This window comes from Acinonyx jubatus, chromosome E3, assembly GCF_027475565.1.
Source record: "Acinonyx jubatus isolate Ajub_Pintada_27869175 chromosome E3, VMU_Ajub_asm_v1.0, whole genome shotgun sequence".
In the NCBI taxonomy this organism is placed as follows: Eukaryota; Metazoa; Chordata; class Mammalia; order Carnivora; family Felidae; genus Acinonyx; species Acinonyx jubatus.
In genome coordinates this window covers 31,087,407-31,104,661 of record NC_069398.1, presented here as the reverse complement: position 1 = coordinate 31,104,661, position 17,255 = coordinate 31,087,407, and the positions used below count along the sequence as shown (strand labels likewise).

At 43.2% G+C, this 17,255-nt stretch overlaps 1 protein-coding gene across 1 annotated transcript in view; it reads left to right on the top strand.

Moving 5' to 3' along the window:
- The window catches only part of LOC106981222 (radial spoke head 10 homolog B-like), a 63,079-nt gene extending 46,256 nt beyond the window's left edge, over window positions 1–16,823 (top strand). Inside the window, exons 19-20 of the mRNA XM_053213599.1 lie at window positions 15,526–15,724; window positions 16,551–16,823. Coding sequence (XP_053069574.1) covers window positions 15,526–15,724; window positions 16,551–16,725 — 374 coding nt within the window. The 3' untranslated portion in view covers window positions 16,726–16,823. The remainder of the gene's footprint in view (window positions 1–15,525; window positions 15,725–16,550) is intronic.
- Window positions 16,824–17,255: the final 432 nt, after the last annotated feature.

The window sequence follows — 17,255 nt, the reverse complement described above, 5'->3', positions numbered from 1 at the left end:
GATGAATAATGTTGGGCATTTTTTCATGTACCCGTTGGCCACTCCTACATCTTCTTTGGAAATATGTCTATGCAGATGCTTCGTCTATTTTTTTTTTTCTGTTGAGTTGTAGGAGTTCTTTATATATTTTGGACTCGCAGCCCTTATCAGATATATGGTTTGCAAGTATTTTTTTTTCCTATTGCATAGGTTGCCTTTTCATTTTGTGCATTAGCTGAGTTTGATGTCATCCTAGTGGTCTATTTCTCATTATGTTGCCTGTACTTTAGGCATCATATCCAAGAAGTCCTTGCCAAGACCCATGTCAAGGAACTTTTCTCCCTGTGTTTTCTTCTGGCAGTTTTATGGTTTCTAAACTTATATTTAAATTTTTAAATAATTTTTAAAAATTTAGTTTATGGGGCGCCTGGGTGGCTCAGTCGGTTGGGCGTCCAACTTTGGCTCAGGTCACAATCTCGCAGTCTGTGAGTTCGAGCCCCGCATCGGGCTCTGGGCTGACAGCTCAGAGCCTGGAGCCTGTTTCAGATTCTGTGTCTCCCTCTCTCTCTGACCCTCCCCTGCTCATGCTCTGTCTTTCTCTGTCTCAAAAATAAATAAACGTTAAAAAGAAATTAAAAATTTAGTTTCATTCTTTGTATGTAAATGTCCAATTTTCCCAGCACCACTTATTGAAGAGACTATCTTCTCTTCATTGAACATTCTTGGCTTCCTTGTCAAGTACTGACTCTACATACTGGTTTATTTCTGGGCTCTTGATTCTCTTCCATTGGTCTATGTGTCTGTTTATATGCCAGTACCATACTATTACGATTACTATACTGTATAGCATAGCTTCAAATCAGGAAGTATGATGCCTCCTGCTTAGTTTTTCTTTCTTGAGATTGCTTTGGCATCTCTTGTGGTTCCAAATACATTTTAGAGCTAATCATGGTCCGTGGGTTTGAGCCCCATGTCAGGCTCTGTGCTGACAGCTCAGAGCCTGAAGCCTGCTTCGGATTCTGTCTCCCTGTCTCTCTCTGCTCTCACCCGCTCATGCTCTCTCAAAATAATAAACATTAAAAAATTTAAATTTTAGAGCTATTTTTTTCTACTGCTGTTAAAAATGCCATTGGAATCTTGGTAGGGATTGCATTGAATCTATAGATGATTTTTGATAGTATTGACATCTTAACAGTATTAATTTTTCCAATCCATGAATGTGGGATACATTTCCATTTATCTTTGTCTTCAGTTTCCTTCACCAGTCTCAAAGTACTCAGAGATCTTTGACCTCTTGGTTAAATTTATTCCTAAGTATTTTATTGTTTTTGATGGTATTATAAATGGGATCATTTTCTTTCTTTTCCTGACAATTCATTGTTAGTATATAGCAACCCTATTGATTTTTGTATGTTAATTTTATATCCTGCTACTTTACTGGATTCATTGATGAGACCTATCAGTTTTTTGGTAGAGTATTTAGGATTTTCTATGTATAAAATCATATCATCTGTAAATAGAGACAATTTTACCTCTTCCTTTTGTATCATGATACTTCAAAATTCTTTTTCTTGCCTAATTGCTCTGGCTAGTACCTTTCAGTATTATGTTGAATAAAAATGGTGAGAGTGGGCATCCTTCTCTTGTTCCTGATCTTAGAGGAAAAATTTTCAATCTCTGACCCTTGATTATGACATTAACTGATGGCTTGTAATATATGTTGAGGTTCATTCCTTCTGTATCTAATTGTTCAGAGTTTTTATCATGGGGGTGCATGGGTGGCTCAGTTAAGCATCTGACTTCAGCTCAGGTCACAATCTCATGGTTCATGAGTTCAAAACCTGCGTTGGGCTCTGTGTTCACAGCTCAGAGCCTGGAGCCTGCTTCGGATTCCGTGTCTCCCCCTCTCTGTCCCTCCCCGCTTGTACTCTGTCTCTCTGCCTCTCTCTCAAAAGTAAACAAACATTGAGTTTTTATCATGAATGGATGTAGAATTTTGTCAAATGCTCTTTCTGTGTTTACTGAGATGGTCAGATAATTTTTTTTCTTTCATTCTATCAATGTGATGTATCACATTTTCATGTTTTTTTCATATGTTTTTCATATGTTGAACCATCCTTGCATCCCAGGGATAAATCCTAGCTGGCCACAGTGAATGATGCTTTTAATGCGCTGAATTCAGTGTGACAGTATTTTATTGAATATTTTTGCACTTATATTCATCAGGGATACGGACCTGTAATTTTCTGGTAGTGTCGTTTTCTGGCTTCAGCATCAGTTTAAGGCTGACTGTAAAATAAGCTTGGGATGTTCCCTCCTCTTCAGTTTTTGGGAAGAGTTTGAGAAGGATTGGCATTAATTGTTTTTCAAATATTTGGCAAAGTTCAACAGTGAAGCTATCTGGTCCTGGGCTTTTCTTTGCTGGGAGATTTTTGGTTACTAATCAACCTTACTGGTAATTGGTCTGTTCAGATTTTCTATTTCTTCTTGAATTTGGTGTTGGTAGGTTGTATGTGCCTAAGAATTTCTCAATTTCTTCTAGTTTGTCCAATTTGTTGGTGTATAATTATTCATAGTAGCCTCTTATGATCCTTGTATTTCTGTGGTATTAGTTGTAATGTTTGTTTTCATTTATAATTTTGTTGATTTGGTTCCTCTTTTTTCCTTGGTTAGTCTAGCTAAAGATTTGTCAATTTTATTTTTTCAAAGAACCAACTCTTAGTTCAGTTAGTTTATTTGAATTCTTTCTTGTTTTTTAATGTAGGTGTTTATTGCTATGAACTTCTTTCTTAGAATTCCTTTTGCCACATCCTTTAAGTTTTGGTATATTGTGTTTCTATTTTCATCTATCTCAAGATACTTTAAAATTTCCCCTTTGATTTTTTGATCCATTGGTTGTTCAGGAGAGTGTTAATTTCCATGTGTTTGTGAATTTTCTAGTATTCCTCCTGTTACTGATTCCTAGTTTCATATCACTGTGATCAGAGAAGATACTTGGTATGATTTTAATCTTCTTGAATTTGCTAGGACTTGTTTTGTGGCCTAACATATGGTCTATGCTAGAAAATGTTCCATGTGTGCTTAAGAATGTTTATTCTGCTGCTGTCAGAATGTTCTATAAATATCTGTTAGGTCCAATATGGTCTATAGTGTTGATCAAATTTGCTGTCTACTTACTGATTATCTGTCTGGATCATCTATCCACTGTTGAGAGTGGGGTATTAAAGTCTCCAACTATTGTTGTATTGTATATTTCTTCTTTTTGCTCTGTTAGTTTTTGTTTTATTTAGGTGCTCTGAAGTTGGGAGTGTAAATACAATTATTATGTCTTCTTGATGGATTGACAGCTTTATCATTATATAATGACCTTCCCTGTCCCTTGTTATCATTTTTATTTTAATTTTTTAAAGTTTATTTTTTTATTTTGAGAGAGAGAGGGAGAGAGACAGTGCAAGCGGGGGAAGGGCAAAGAAAGGGAGACGGTCAATCTCAAGCAGGCTCCGCACTGTCCGCGCAGAGCCTGACTTGGAGCTCAAACTCACCAACCATGAGATCATGACCTGAGCTGAAATCAGGAGTTGGACACTTAACCAACTGAACTATCCAGGCACTCATCTTGTTACCATTTTTATATTTGAGTCTGTGTTACCTGTCTTTTTGGTGGTGTTGTTACCATTTGCTTGAACTGTCTTTTCTACGCCTTCACTCTCTGTGTGTGTCTTTTTTTTTTTAATTTTTTTTTTAACGTTTTATTTATTTTTGAGACAGAGACAGAGCATGAACGGGGGAGGGGCAGAGAGAGAGGGAGACACAGAATTGGAAGCAGGCTCCAGGCGCCGAACCATCAGCCCAGAGCCCGACGCGGGGCTCGAACTCACAGACCACGAGATCGTGACCTGAGCTGAAGTCGGACGCTTAACCGACTGAGCCACCCAGGCGCCCCATGTGTGTGTGTCTTTAAGGGTAAAGTGAGTTCCTACAGGCAACTTACCATTGGACTGTGTCTTTTTATCCATTTAGCTGTTCTGTGCTTTTGATTGGAGAATTTAATCTATTTACCCTTAATTATTGATAGGTAAGGACTTACTGCTCTTTTGCTAATTGTTTTCTGATTGTTTCAAAGAACTGCTGTTCCTTGTTTTTTATCCTGCTGTGCCTTTTTCTTGTTTTTATGTCTTTGGTATCAGTACACTCCTAAAAAAATTTTTTTTAATGTTCATTTTTTTTTGAGAGACAGAGTGCGAGCAGGGGAGGGGCAGAAAGAGAGGGAGACACAGAATCCAAAGCAGGCTCCAGGATCCAAGCTGTCAGCACAGAGCCTGATGCGGGGCTCGAACTCATGAACCACGAGCTCATGACCTGACCCGAATTCAGATGCTTAAACAACTGGCCACCCAGGCGCCTCCCAGTATGCTCTTTTTAAAATCACATTCTTCTGTGTTATTACTATAGATTTTCCCCTTGTGGTTACCATAAGGCTCACATAAAATGTCTTTAAATTATAACACCCTATTTTAAACTGATCACTTCATTAGAGTTCCTAAACTTTACACTTTTACTTCTTCTCCCCCTCACATTTTAAGTTACTGATGTGACTTACCATTTACATATTTTTAATACTGTGTAACTAATAACATGTTATTGTAATTATGGTTATTTTTATTATGTTTTTAAACTTTTGAACTAGAGTTTCAGTGAATTATGCACCATCATTACCATATTACAGAATCGAAGTGTTCACCATTAGCAGTGGGTTTAACACCACCTTCTTGTTTTTATGATGTAAATTAGTGTCATTGAATTTCCACTCAAAGCACTCTCCTTAGCATTTTTAAAAAAAGTTTACATCCAAATTAGCATCTAGTGCAACAATGATTTCAGGTGTAGATTCCTTAGTGCCCCTTCCCCATTTAGCCCATCTCCCCTCCAGTAACCCTCAGATTGTTCTCCATATTTATGAGTCTCTTCTGTTTTGTCCCCCTCCCTGTTTTTGTATTTTTGTTGCCCTTCCCTTAGGTTCATCTGTTTTGTCTCCTAGAGTCCTCATATGAGTGAAGTCATATGATTTTTGTCTTTCTCTGACTAATTTCACTTAGCATGATACCCTCCAGTTTTCATCCACATAGTGGCAAATGGCAAGATTTCATTCTTTTTGACTGCCGAGGAATATTCCATTGTACATGTATACCAAATCTTCTTTATCCATTCAACCATCGATGGACATTTGGGCTCTTTCCATACTTTGGTTATTGTCAATAGTGCTGCTATAAACATTGGGGTTTATGTGCCCCTTTGAATCAGCATTTTCATATCCTTTGGGCAAATACCTGGTAGTGCACTTGCTGGGTCATAGGGTAGTTCTATTTTTAGTGTTTTGAGGAACCTCCATGCTGTTTTCCAGAGTGGCTGCATCAGCTTGCGTTCCCATGATTAGCGTTTCCTAGAAGGCAGGCTTAGTGGTGATGAACTCCCTCAGCTTTTGTTTACCCAGAAAAGTCTGTCCCTCTCCTTCATTTCTGAAGGACAACTCTGCTGGGTAGAATTCTTGGCTGACCATTTTTTGTTTCCGTATTTGAATAGTTCATTCCATTTCCTCGTGACCTGAAAAGTTTCTGTTGAAAAATCAGCCACTTGTCATACAGGGGATCCCTTATCTGTAACTTCACACTTGCTCTCAAAATTCTTTGACTTTTGATGATTATAGTGTACATAAGTGTAGCCCCATGGGGGCTAAGCCTATTTGGGGTCTTTGGTCCTTTTCTCTCCTTAGGTTTGGGAAATTTTCAGCCATTATTTATTGCTTTAAATCCACTTTCTACCCCTTTCTCTTCTCTTCCTGGAATCCCCATAATGGGAATACTGTTTCTTTTGTGACCCATAAGTCCCAACATCTTTCTTCACCTTTTTTCTGTTTGCTCTTCTAACTTCAAATGCCCTGTCTTCTGAGTCACTGATTTTTCTGCATGATCAAGTCTGCTTTCAAAGCCTACTATTTAAAAAATAGTAATAGGGACACTTTAGTGGCTTGGTCAGTTGAGTGTCCAACTTCGACTCAGGTCATGATTTCACAGTTCATGGGTTCGAGCCTCACATGAGACTTGCTGCTGTCAGCGTGGAGCCCGCTTCAGATCCTCTGTCTCCCTCTCTCTCTGCCCCTCCTCTGCTCACACTCTCTCTCAAAAATAAACATTAAGAAATAGTAATAAAAAATAAAGCTCACTAATGAATTCTTCAGTTGTAGTTTTCAGCTCTAGGATTTCTGGTTTTGCATTTTTTGATGGCTTCTTTGTTGGACTTGTTTTGTTCTTTCACTGTTTTCTCAATTTTGTGTAGTTGTGCATTCTTTGTAGTTCACTGAACTTCGTCAAGAGGATCGTTCTGAATGCTTCAACAGTTCGTGGATCTCCATTTCTTTAGGGTCAGCTATCAGAGCTTTATTAGATCTAATTAGCTCTACCGCCCTTTGGTGGTGTCTTATTTACCCGATTTTTCATGATCCTTGATTCCTTACTTTGGTATCTGTGCATTTGAGCAAGTGGTTTCCTCTTTCAGACCCTACAGGTTCGCGTTAGCAGACAGTGGCTCCCCCATCAGCTCGGTTTGGGCGTCGGGATGTGTCTGCTGGTACTTTCCGGGCAGGTGGGCTTGTTATCGGGTCTGTTTTGTGGTGAGGCCAGTGCCCGAGCTCTGAGGTAGGCCGGGGGGAGGGTGAGTGAGAACTGACTGAGAACAGTTTTGGGCAGGACTGGTGGCGTGGTTCCCTGGCCAAGTGAGGCTATAGGATAGGCTTTCCGGTTGTCTGGGTGTTCTGGTCAGGCTTACCAGCTGGTTGGGATTGGGGAGTATACTCAGCTGTAGGCGGAACGATGAATTAGCTTCCCTACCCTGGCGGGGAAGCAGGACGGGGCCCAGGGTCTGCATGGCTTGTTTGGGTACCTGAATCAGGCAAGCACGTACAGTGAATTCCCTGGCCAGGCAGGTTACTCGTGTTTCTCTGTAGACACAGAAAGTCCTAGGCTGTGCTCTCTGTTCAATTGCAGATCTGCTGGGTGGGCTAAAGACTGCTTCCTCCCACCCCACTCCACCTCATTGCTGGACACAGTGTTATCAATTAGTTTCCTCGGTTGAGTGGAGAGGGAAAACTGCCCCAAGGCGGGCAAGGCTATTCTCTCGTGACCTTGGCTCAAGACAACCCATGCTCCCATGTTCCCTGGATTAGCTCTGCAGACTCCCTGCCCTGCTCAGAGTCTGCTCAAGTGTGGCTGGGCTACGCGGCTTTCCAGGTGTTCTGGCCAGGCTTTCTGGCTGCGCAGGGCCGGGAGCTTTACTCAGGCCCTGGGTGGGGCTGTGATCAGCTCCTCTGCTCGGGCAGAGCGGTGGAACCCTCCGTACGTGGCTCTGCCTGCCGTACTTTCCGCTTGAGTGTTGCTGGCCTGTGCCAGCGGGAAGGCAGGTGTCCCTGCCTTCCTGGTCAGATGGGGGCGGTTGCTGTAAGGGAGGCTCTGACTCCGCTCCCCTGCCTGGGTCGGGGGCCGACCAAGCTCCAGGGCTGGCGCAGCTCTTCATTTGAGAACATGAATCAGGCTGACCTGTACCCCACGGAGTTTCCCCGTCAGACTTCACCGTCAACTTGGTTCTGTAGGGGGGCAAAGACGCTCTCTGGGGACGACCACTCGGGTGTTGTGGGTAGGGACTGTCTGCCAAGATCTCAGTGCTGTTTCAAGCCCCTCATCCTTCTGTCACAATCAAGTCCTCCCGCCGCCCCCCCCCCCCCCCCGCCGCCCTGATTCCCTGGCAATTCCATGGGGTGAGACTGGAGCAGGGGTCCCCAGGAAATGACCCACAGTGTTGGGGGAGTTGGATGCCTACCCTGGACTCTCTTTTCCCACTGGAGGAAGCACAGACTCAGGGGAGGCCTCTCAGTTTGACGCTGTGCCAACCTCCAGGGCGGGGGCTGGGGGTGGAGTGTGGTCGGCATGTAGCCATCCCTCTTACCCTTCCAGGGCTGTTTTGCTCTTTGTGGTGCAGGGGTGCTTCAGCTTCACCCCTGTATTTGAGGGTTCTCTCGGCGGAGTCTTGTCCATGAATAGTTGGTGGTTCTTCTTTTGGAAGGGGAGTGAAGTCGGGGAATGACCTATGTCACCATCTGGGTGACGTCACTTCTCTTGGAGTTGACTTTTATTTATTTTTAAATGTTTATTTATTTGAGAGAGAGCGAGCGAGCGGAGGAGGGGCGGAGAGAGAGGGAGACACAGAATCCGAAGCAGCTCCAGGCTCTGAGCTGTCAGCACAGAGCCCGATGGGGGCTCGAACTCGAGAACAGTGAGATCATGACCTGAGCCACCCAGGCAGCCCTGGAGTGGCCTTTTAAAAGCAGGATCTCACCAAGTTGCATCAGTCTGCCAGGACGGTGGTTCCTCCACATGGGCCCTGCACGTCCACATCTCGAGCCTGATGCTGCTGACTACATCCTTCTACGGTTGAGTTCTCTCGCGTGAGTCTCATGCACTTTTTCTTAAACTGAAGTATAATTACCACAGTATTAGCTTCAGGTGTACAATATGATTCAATAATTGTATATACATTACTCTGTGCTCATGAGGATGAGTGTACCCTTGAACCCACTTTTTAAACTTTCACCCATCTGCCCACTTGCCTTTCCAGCAATGACCAATTCTTTGTATTCGAGTTTGTCTCTTTTTTCCTTACTCATTTGTTTTGTTTCTTAAATTCCACATGTGAGTAAAATCAAATTGTATTTGTCTGACTTTGCTTAACAGTCTACCCTCACAGTCATCCACGTTGTTGTAAATGGCAAGATCTCATTTTTTTTTACAGCCGAGTAATATTCCACTGCATGTATATATGTGTATAAATATGTGTATATACATACATACTTGTGTATAAACATTTATACGAACACAGCTTTATGCATTCACCTATGGATGGACTTTTGGGTTGCTTTCCTACGTTGGCTATTGTAAATACTGCTGCGATAAACATAGTGCGTATGTTTTTTCAAAGTAGTGTTTTCATTTTCTTTGGATACATACCCAGTAGCGGAATTCCTGGATCATATGGTAATTTCAATGTTTTGAGAGACCTCCATCCTATTCTCCAGAGTGGCTGCACCAGTTGGCATTCCCACAACCAGGGTACAAGGGCTCCTTTTCCTCCACATCCCTGCCAACACTTGTTTGTGTTTTTGACTTTAGCCATTCTGACAAGTGTAGGTGATATCTCCCTGTGGTTTGATTTCCATTTCGGATGATCAGTGATGTTCACCTTTTCTTTCTTTTTTTTTATTTAAAAATTTTTTAATGTTTATTTTTGAGAGAGAGAGACAGAGCGTGAGTTGGGGAGGAGGAGAGTGAGAGAGAGACAGAATCCAAAGCAGGGTCCAGGCTCTGAGCTGTCGGCACAGAGCCCGACGCGGGGCTCGAACCCACTAACTGTGAGATCATGACCTGAGCCGAAGTCGGACACTTAACCGACTGACCCACCTAGGCTCCCCTCATCGTTTCATTTGTCTGTTGGCCATCTGTATAATGTCTTTGGAAAAATGTGTATGCAGGTCCTCTGCCTGTTTCTCAATAGGATTATTTGTTTCTGGTGTTGTTTATATATTTTGGATATTAGTCCCTTATCAGATATATCATTTCCAAACATCTCCCATTTTGTAGATTGCTTTTTTGTCTTGGTGGTGGTTTCCTTCACAGTGCAAAGGCTTTTTATTTTGGCATAGTCTCAATAGCCTATTTTTGCTTCTGCTTCTCTTGCCTGAGGAGACACATCTAGAAAAATGCTGCTAGAGCTGATGTCAGAGAAAATACTGCACATGTTTTCTTCTAGGAGTTTTCTGGTTAAGTCTTTAATCCATTTTATTTTTGTGTATAGTGTCAGATGGTTTTTAAAGATGCTCAAGTTAAAAACAATGAAACTCTGAATTGGTGCCTCATATTCCTTATATATTTTTTACATTAAAAGAATTAAATCCAAGTTAACATAGTGTAATAATAATTTCAGGAATAGAATTTAGTGATTCATCAATTACATATACCACCCAGTGCTCAGCCCAACAAGTGTCCTCCTTAATGCCCCTCACCCCTTTAGCCCTTTCCCCCACCCAACACCTCACCAGCAACCCTCAGTTTGTTTTCTGTATTTAATAAGAGTCTTTTATGGTTTGTCTCCCTGTTTTTATATTAATTTTGCTTCCCTTCCCTTATGTTCATCTGTTTTTTATCTTAAATTCCACACGAGTGAAATCGTATATTTGTCTTTCTCTAATTTTGCTTAGCATAATACCCTCTAGTTCCATCCATGTGGTTGTAGATGGCAAGATGTCATTCTTTATGATCGCTGAGTAACATTCCATTGTACATAGATACCAAATCTTCTTTATCCGTTCATTAGTCGATGGACATTTGGGTTCTTTCCATACTTTGGCTATTGTCAATAGCACTGCTATAAACATTGGGGTATATGTGCCTCTTTGAATCAGCATTTTCGTATCCTTTTGGGCAAATACCTGGGCAAATTGCTGGGTCATAGGGTAGTTCTATTTTTAGTTTTTTGAGGAACATCCATACTGTTTTCCAGAGTGGCTGCACCAGTTTGCATTCCCACCAGTAGTGCAAAAGAGATCCTCTTTCTCCACATCCTCACCAACATCTGTTGTTGCCTGAGTCGTTAATTTTAGTCATTCTGACAGGTGTGGGTGGTATTTCGCTTTTTTTTAATGTTTATTTATTTTGAGAGAGAGACAGACAGACAGTGTCAGCAGGGGAGAGGCAGAGAGACAGAATCAGAAACAGGCTCCAGGCTCTGTGCTGTCAGCACAGAGCTGGATGCCAGGCTTGAACTCACGGACCCCAATATCATAACCTGAGCTGAAGATGGATGCTTAACCGACTGAGACACCCAGGCATCCCTCTCATTGTGGTTTTGATTTGTATTTCCCTGATGATGAGTGATGTTGAGCATCTTTTTATGTGTCTGTTTGCCATCTGGATGTCCTCTTTGGAAAAGTGTCTGTTCATGTCTTTTGCCCATTTCTTCACTGGATTTTTTTTGGGGGGTGGGGGTGTTGAGTTTGATATACTCTTTATAGATTTTGGATACTAACCCTTTATCTGATATGTCATTTGCAAATATCTTCTTCCATTTTGTTGGTTGCCTTTTACTTTTGCTGAGTGTTTCCTCTGCTGTGCAGAAGGTTTTTATCTTGATGAGGTCCCAATGGATAATTTTTGCTTTTGTTTCCCTTGCCTCTGGAGACCCATCAAGTAAGAAGTTGCTGCATTTGAGGTCAAAGAGGTTGTTGCCCATTTTATTTTGATGGCTTCCTGTCTTATGTTTAGGTCTTTTGTCCTTTTGATTTTTAGGTATGGTGCTGTCCAACTTTCCCAACCATTTGCTTGAAGAGAGTGGTCTTTTTTCCACTGGATATTCTTCCCTGCTTTGTCAAAGATTAGTTGGCCATTCCTCCTAATGTTCTCTCTTTTCCTGGTAAAATACTTCTAGCATTCTATCTGCTGCCTCCTCTTCTCCAACTCCCAAGTGATTACTCGGCCCTGTTCACACTGGCTTCCAACTTAACCTCTCTCCTTTTGCTGGGGTAGTCCAATGCTACTGTACTCTTCCTATTAAAGAAGGGCCAAGTGTGTGTAGTTAAAAAAAAAAAAAAGTATCATACAACCCCTTCAACATTAAAAGCAAAATCAAAGTGGGGCGCCTCAGTTGGTTGAGCATCTGGATTTTGGCTCAGGTCATGAACCCAGGGTTGTGGATTGAGCCCAATGTTGGGTTCTGTGCTGAACGTGGAGCCTGCTTAAGATTCTCTTTCTAACATGAAAAAGAAGCAAAACCACAATGACAACAAAAAGCCCAACTAAATGTGAGGTCCCTTATTCAAAATAATTCTCAGAGAAAAATGAAATTACATTTCTGAAAATAATTAGAAAATTGAAATAATGTAAACATTCCCTAAGAGACATGGTCAAACTATAACCCAAGAAAATGTATAGTATTAATATGTTTTCGCTATTAAGAAAACCTAAACATTCAGCCCAAAAGGGTAGAAGGGAGGAGTAGTAAGATACAGGAGAGCATCAGGGGGCGCCTGGGTGGCTCAGTTGGTTGAGTGTCCAACTTCCGCTCAGGTCACCATCTCGAATTTCTTGGGTTCGAGCCCCATATTGGGCTGCGTGCTGATGGCTCGGAGCCTGGAGCCTGTTTCGGATTCTGTGTCTCCTCTCTCTGCTCCTCCCCCACTCATGCTCTGTCTCTTTCCTTCAAAAATAAATAAAAATATTAAAATTTTTTTAATAAATTTGAAAATTTTCAATTATTTTCTAGGTTATTAATAACAAAAATAGACTCAGGATAATACAGAAAACCTGAATGATCATGGGGAAAAAAACTGTCCAAAAATTACTCTCCTAAATTGAATTTTATGATCAAAAAATTAAAGTACCAATATAAGAATTATTCTTATATTCTTATTTTTAAAACTCCAAAGCATAAAAAACCCTTTCAATTCATTTAACAAAATCTGTATAACCCAAGACCTGAAAATTTAGTAAAAAAAAAATGAAAGTAACAGATTCCTGTTTATCCCTTGGGAAAGAGTTGGGGGAGGTGCGCATGAACCCAGCGGAGCGGTAAGGTCAGGGACTTGGTTATAATCTCTGAATTCCCAGAGCCTAAATGGTGCCATGTTGATGAAACCTAGACATTACTAATTCAAAAGTTCCTTTTAATCCACAGGCTCTTTCTTCTGCGTGATCCACTCTGTGGGTGATGCTCTACTGTGCTTCCATTTCATGCAGCCCCACAATTTGTTTGGTTGTGATTTTCCATGCCCTTTTCATAAACTGCTTTTGTTCGTATGCTGTTTTCCCGATTTCACTGCACCGTCTTTCCGTGTGAGCTTGTAGCTCCCAGAGTGTCCTTCCAATGGCTATTGTAAACGTTCAGGTCAGTCTGGGGCTGGTTACTGGAAGACTGTGATCCCGTGATGGTGTCACGTTTCTTAGATAGTTCGTGTTCCTTGAAGCCTTGTGTTTCTGTCTTTGCATCTCAGGAATCAGTCACCCCCTAGTGTCTACTAAGAGTATTTTCCATCAGCCTTGCTAGGGGTTGAGGCTTTGTCAGACCACCTAAGGACACACCTGCTCCACCTTCCTTGGTCGCTCTTGTGGCAGAATTCATAAGGCCACCTGTGTTCTCGTGATCCTGCAATGTACCAGGCCGAGTGCTGGCAGCCTCCCTTTTGCTTTTCCAAAGCTGGTGCTAACAAGCAGGTTTGGGGTCTTTCCCTGGCCCACGTTCTGTGAGTGCTCCCCAGCTCACTGTCACTACTGGCATGTGGGTGGCGTGTGTGGAGTGTGGGAGGTGGCGCCAATGACCTTGCTTTCTTCGCGCATTTGTTCTTGGATGTTCCACACGAACGGCAGCATCTGGCTTCTTTCACTTACAGTTATTTTGGGATTCATTCACGTTGTAACGTTTATTTTGTTCCTTTGTATAGCTGAGTAGCGTCTCATTGTCTGAATAAACCACATTTTATCTGTTCATCAGTTGACAGTTGGGCTAACGTGAAGAGTGAAAAGGACAGGCTCGGAGGACATATTTTCACTTTTCTTGGATAGCTAGCTAGCAGTGGAATTGTGTCATATGCTAAGTATATACTTAACGTTTAAAATAAATTGGGACGCCTGGGTGGCTCTGTCGGTTGCACGTCCAACTCTTGATTTCTGCTCAGGTCATAATGTCACTGTTGTGGGATAGAGCCCTGCCTCAGGCTCCGTGCTGGCGGCTTGGGACTCCCTCCCGCTCTATCCCTCCCCTGCTTGCTGTCTCTTAAAATAAATACACATTTAAAATAAATAGGCTGTTTTCCTAAATTGGCTGTGCCATTCTCTATGCCACCAGTGATCTAGGAGGACCTTTCTCTATGTCCCCTCCAACACTTAGTGGTGTCTTTAAATTTTTTCATTGAATTGTGTCACTGAGGCCAAAGATAGGAGCTATTTTTGTCACCTGGATACAAGTCATTGTTTCATCTGGTAGGTTTTGCACTTGATCTTAGCCAAAAGGCCGAGAAGCGATCATCTGGTAGGTTTTGCAGGTATTTTCTCCCAGTGTGTGGCCTCTTATTCCATAATTATTTGCCTGTGGAAAAGCCACAGCCTATCACTGAGCGCTTACTTGTCCCAACGTGTCTGTGAGGAGGGTACCCCACGGTTCCGTTATTGCAGATGAGGGAGCTTGGGCACAACTAGTAAGGGGCAGAGCCGAGCCTGACTCTGACTGGTATGGTCTCGTCCGTGCTCTGAACTGCTGTGCTCTGCTGCTGAAGCCAGAGGCCGTGCAAGCCCCTTGACATGGTGCCCAGAGTCTGGACCCGGCTCAACAATCACAGTGAGTCACTCTTCATCAGTTACCTCCACGCCCAGCACTCCCCCACGCCTTGGCACGCCACGGGTTACGCGGATGGTTCAAGAACCTAGGAACTCACCGGGGAAGCGCAGATGAAGGCTTCCCTTGGTCTTTGTAAGACCTGGCTGTGGTATAAAGTCTCTTCCTGTCAGCGTCCCACCCTGTGCCCTCCACGTGGCTCTTGGGACGGGAGAGTGAATTGCTGACAGGCCCTACCTTTCCGTCATACCTGTCCCCACCTGCCTCACCCCTGCCCGCCCTCACACAGCACAGAAACCCAAGCTATAGACAGTCTAAAAATACTTCCTGTCTTGAGAGATCCCGGAGTTTCCTGATATTGTAAAACTACCCAAAGCCTGATCTTTCCAGAATCAACTATGAAACACATTCCAAAGTAGACATCTGTTGGCCCCACTGGATGGGAAGCAACTCCTACAAAGTCAGTCATTTTACCCACGTTCTTATTCAATTCGGAGTTAAAAATCCTTTATTTTCTCAGTGAAAAGTGCCTTTAAAGACAATGGATGCAAAAACAGAGGGTTTTTTTTTTTTGCCCCTGTGAAACATGGAAAATGCAAATTTTCAATAGTTTTAATTAAAAAAAATTTTTTTTCCATAGTTTTAATTTTAGAAAACCAAAATACACCATTTATAGAAAAATACCAGGAGACTCAAAATGTCGATGATCAAAGCTCTGGTCTACTGCCCCCCACCTTGTTTCAGGTTGTCAGTAAAAATTTTATGGTTCCCTCCCAAGGTTGTGGGGAGCACAGCATCACCCCATCGTCCAGGCCATGAGGACACTTAGTCCTTGTAGGAAGTGGAAGACCTGGAATTGTATTCGTGCTGATTTTTTCTATTTTTGTTTTTTGAGTTTTTTTGTTTTTGTTTTTTGTTTTTTTTGAGAAAGTGAGCACGAGTTGGGGAAGGGCACAGGGAGAGAGAGAGTCCCAAGCGGACTCCACTCAGTGCAGAGCCTGACTCGGAGCTCGATCCCACAACCGTGAGACCATAACCTGAGCGCAAACCAAGAGTGGGCCGCTTAACCGCCTGAGCCACCCAAGTGCCCTTCGTGCTGATTTCAGTTAAACTTTCTTCCAGAGAGAAAAGAGAAATCTAAGGACGAACAAAAGGAAAAACTCACCGTCTGGATCACGAGTATGTATATCTTTTTTGTGAACATGCTTTTCCAAGCACACAAACGTGTAGAAGCCCTCAAGGAGAAAGTCAGCAAAGACCGGCTACAGGACGCGGCCATGGCCCATCGGCGGAGGCTGGAAAACGAAGAGCTGGAAGCCAGGTGACCTACCAGAGCCCTTCAGCCCCCCTCCTGCAGGAGCCTCCCTTGCCTTGCCTTCCCGTCTTTACACGTGTGTGGCTTCCTGAGGGAGGCAGCTCTTCCCCTGGCACCGAGAACACGGGATGGCAGGGAAGGGTCCTGCTTGCGGCCATTGGCTCACTTGGGGGTTGAGGATGCCTGGGCCCCAAGGCTCCAACGGAGCCCAGAGGCCCACGGGGCTAGGCTGCCGGGTTCAGATCCCAACCCTACCCCTTGACACGTAGGTGGCCCCGGGCAGGGCCCGTCGCCATGCCTGTTTCCCTATCTGTAAGTGGACACGAACCCCCATAGGGCTGTGGTGAGGATTTAGTGAGCCGATGCTGTAAGGTGTCAAGAACAGTGCCTGGCACGTGGTGAGCAACCCCTACCTGTTGTTTGGCTACCTTTCTAGAACCACGGTCGAGAACCATACAGTCATGTCTGTCCAGGGTGCTGAAGCCTGCTCTTTGCAAAGCATGCCTTGAGCCTGTTGCTAAAGAAAGCATTAAACTATACTTCAGGGCAAAGACCCCGAGATTTTTAAAGGCCACTTACTAGCGGCTAAGTTGCTACAGAGGAAAGGGGTTCAGAAGTCTGTTCGGCTATGTGAAAATGTCATTCCGGACTGTCTGGGTATGGCATCACTTTCTATTTCAGGCAAAGTGATGAGAGTTTACAGTTTTGCTTGCAAAAACTGTTGAAATCTAGGTGTGGCCTACTTTACACCAAATATAGCATAAAACAGGTTTTGAGATTGCAAAATAAAAAGTAAATAAGGCTACCTTCCTGAGTTTGCTTCTTGCCCTAGGCTGAATAGCTTGAGAGGGGAAGAGACCAAAAAACAAGACTCTGAGGTGGACATCACTGTGATCAAGGAGCCGATCGACGCCCCGTCCTCCAGTTTCACATCGAGCCCCCCTAAAGAGGACACCGTCGTGTCCCAATCCAGCAAGCCCGTCACAAGCAAGAAGAAGAGAAAGTAACAGTTACTGGGTTTGTAAACAAACCCCAAGAACGAGATGTAAAAGCTTAGAACCAAAGCTCTGTAACACGTTTCCTAATAAAATCGTGTTGTACCTTGTTTTAGTGTTTTTGAAATAACTGCCTGGGCCCACTGCAATTCAGGTTTCTTACACAGTTAAATCACGGACATGCCTGAAAACAGAGCTGAATGAAAATACACACATAGGTATTAAATGAGCATGCGTTCAATGTATTTTTTTTAATCCAAGTACGGTATCGGTGATGAAATTTAGAATCTGATAAAACTTATCGGAAGACAGGTGGTAGTGTACAAATTTAAACATTTCTTCAGGTCCCCTGCCTAGCCCGGCCCCCCCCCCCCCCGCCCCAGCTTTGCCCCTGTAAGTGACCCACGTGCAAGTCCTACCTGTCCTCACGTGCGGCCTTTTCTCCGGCCCCGTGCCTTCCCCAGCACTGCAGACACCGCAGGGACGAAACACCAAGGCAGAAAAGCTGACGAACAGGTGTGCTCAGCACTAAGTGAAACTTT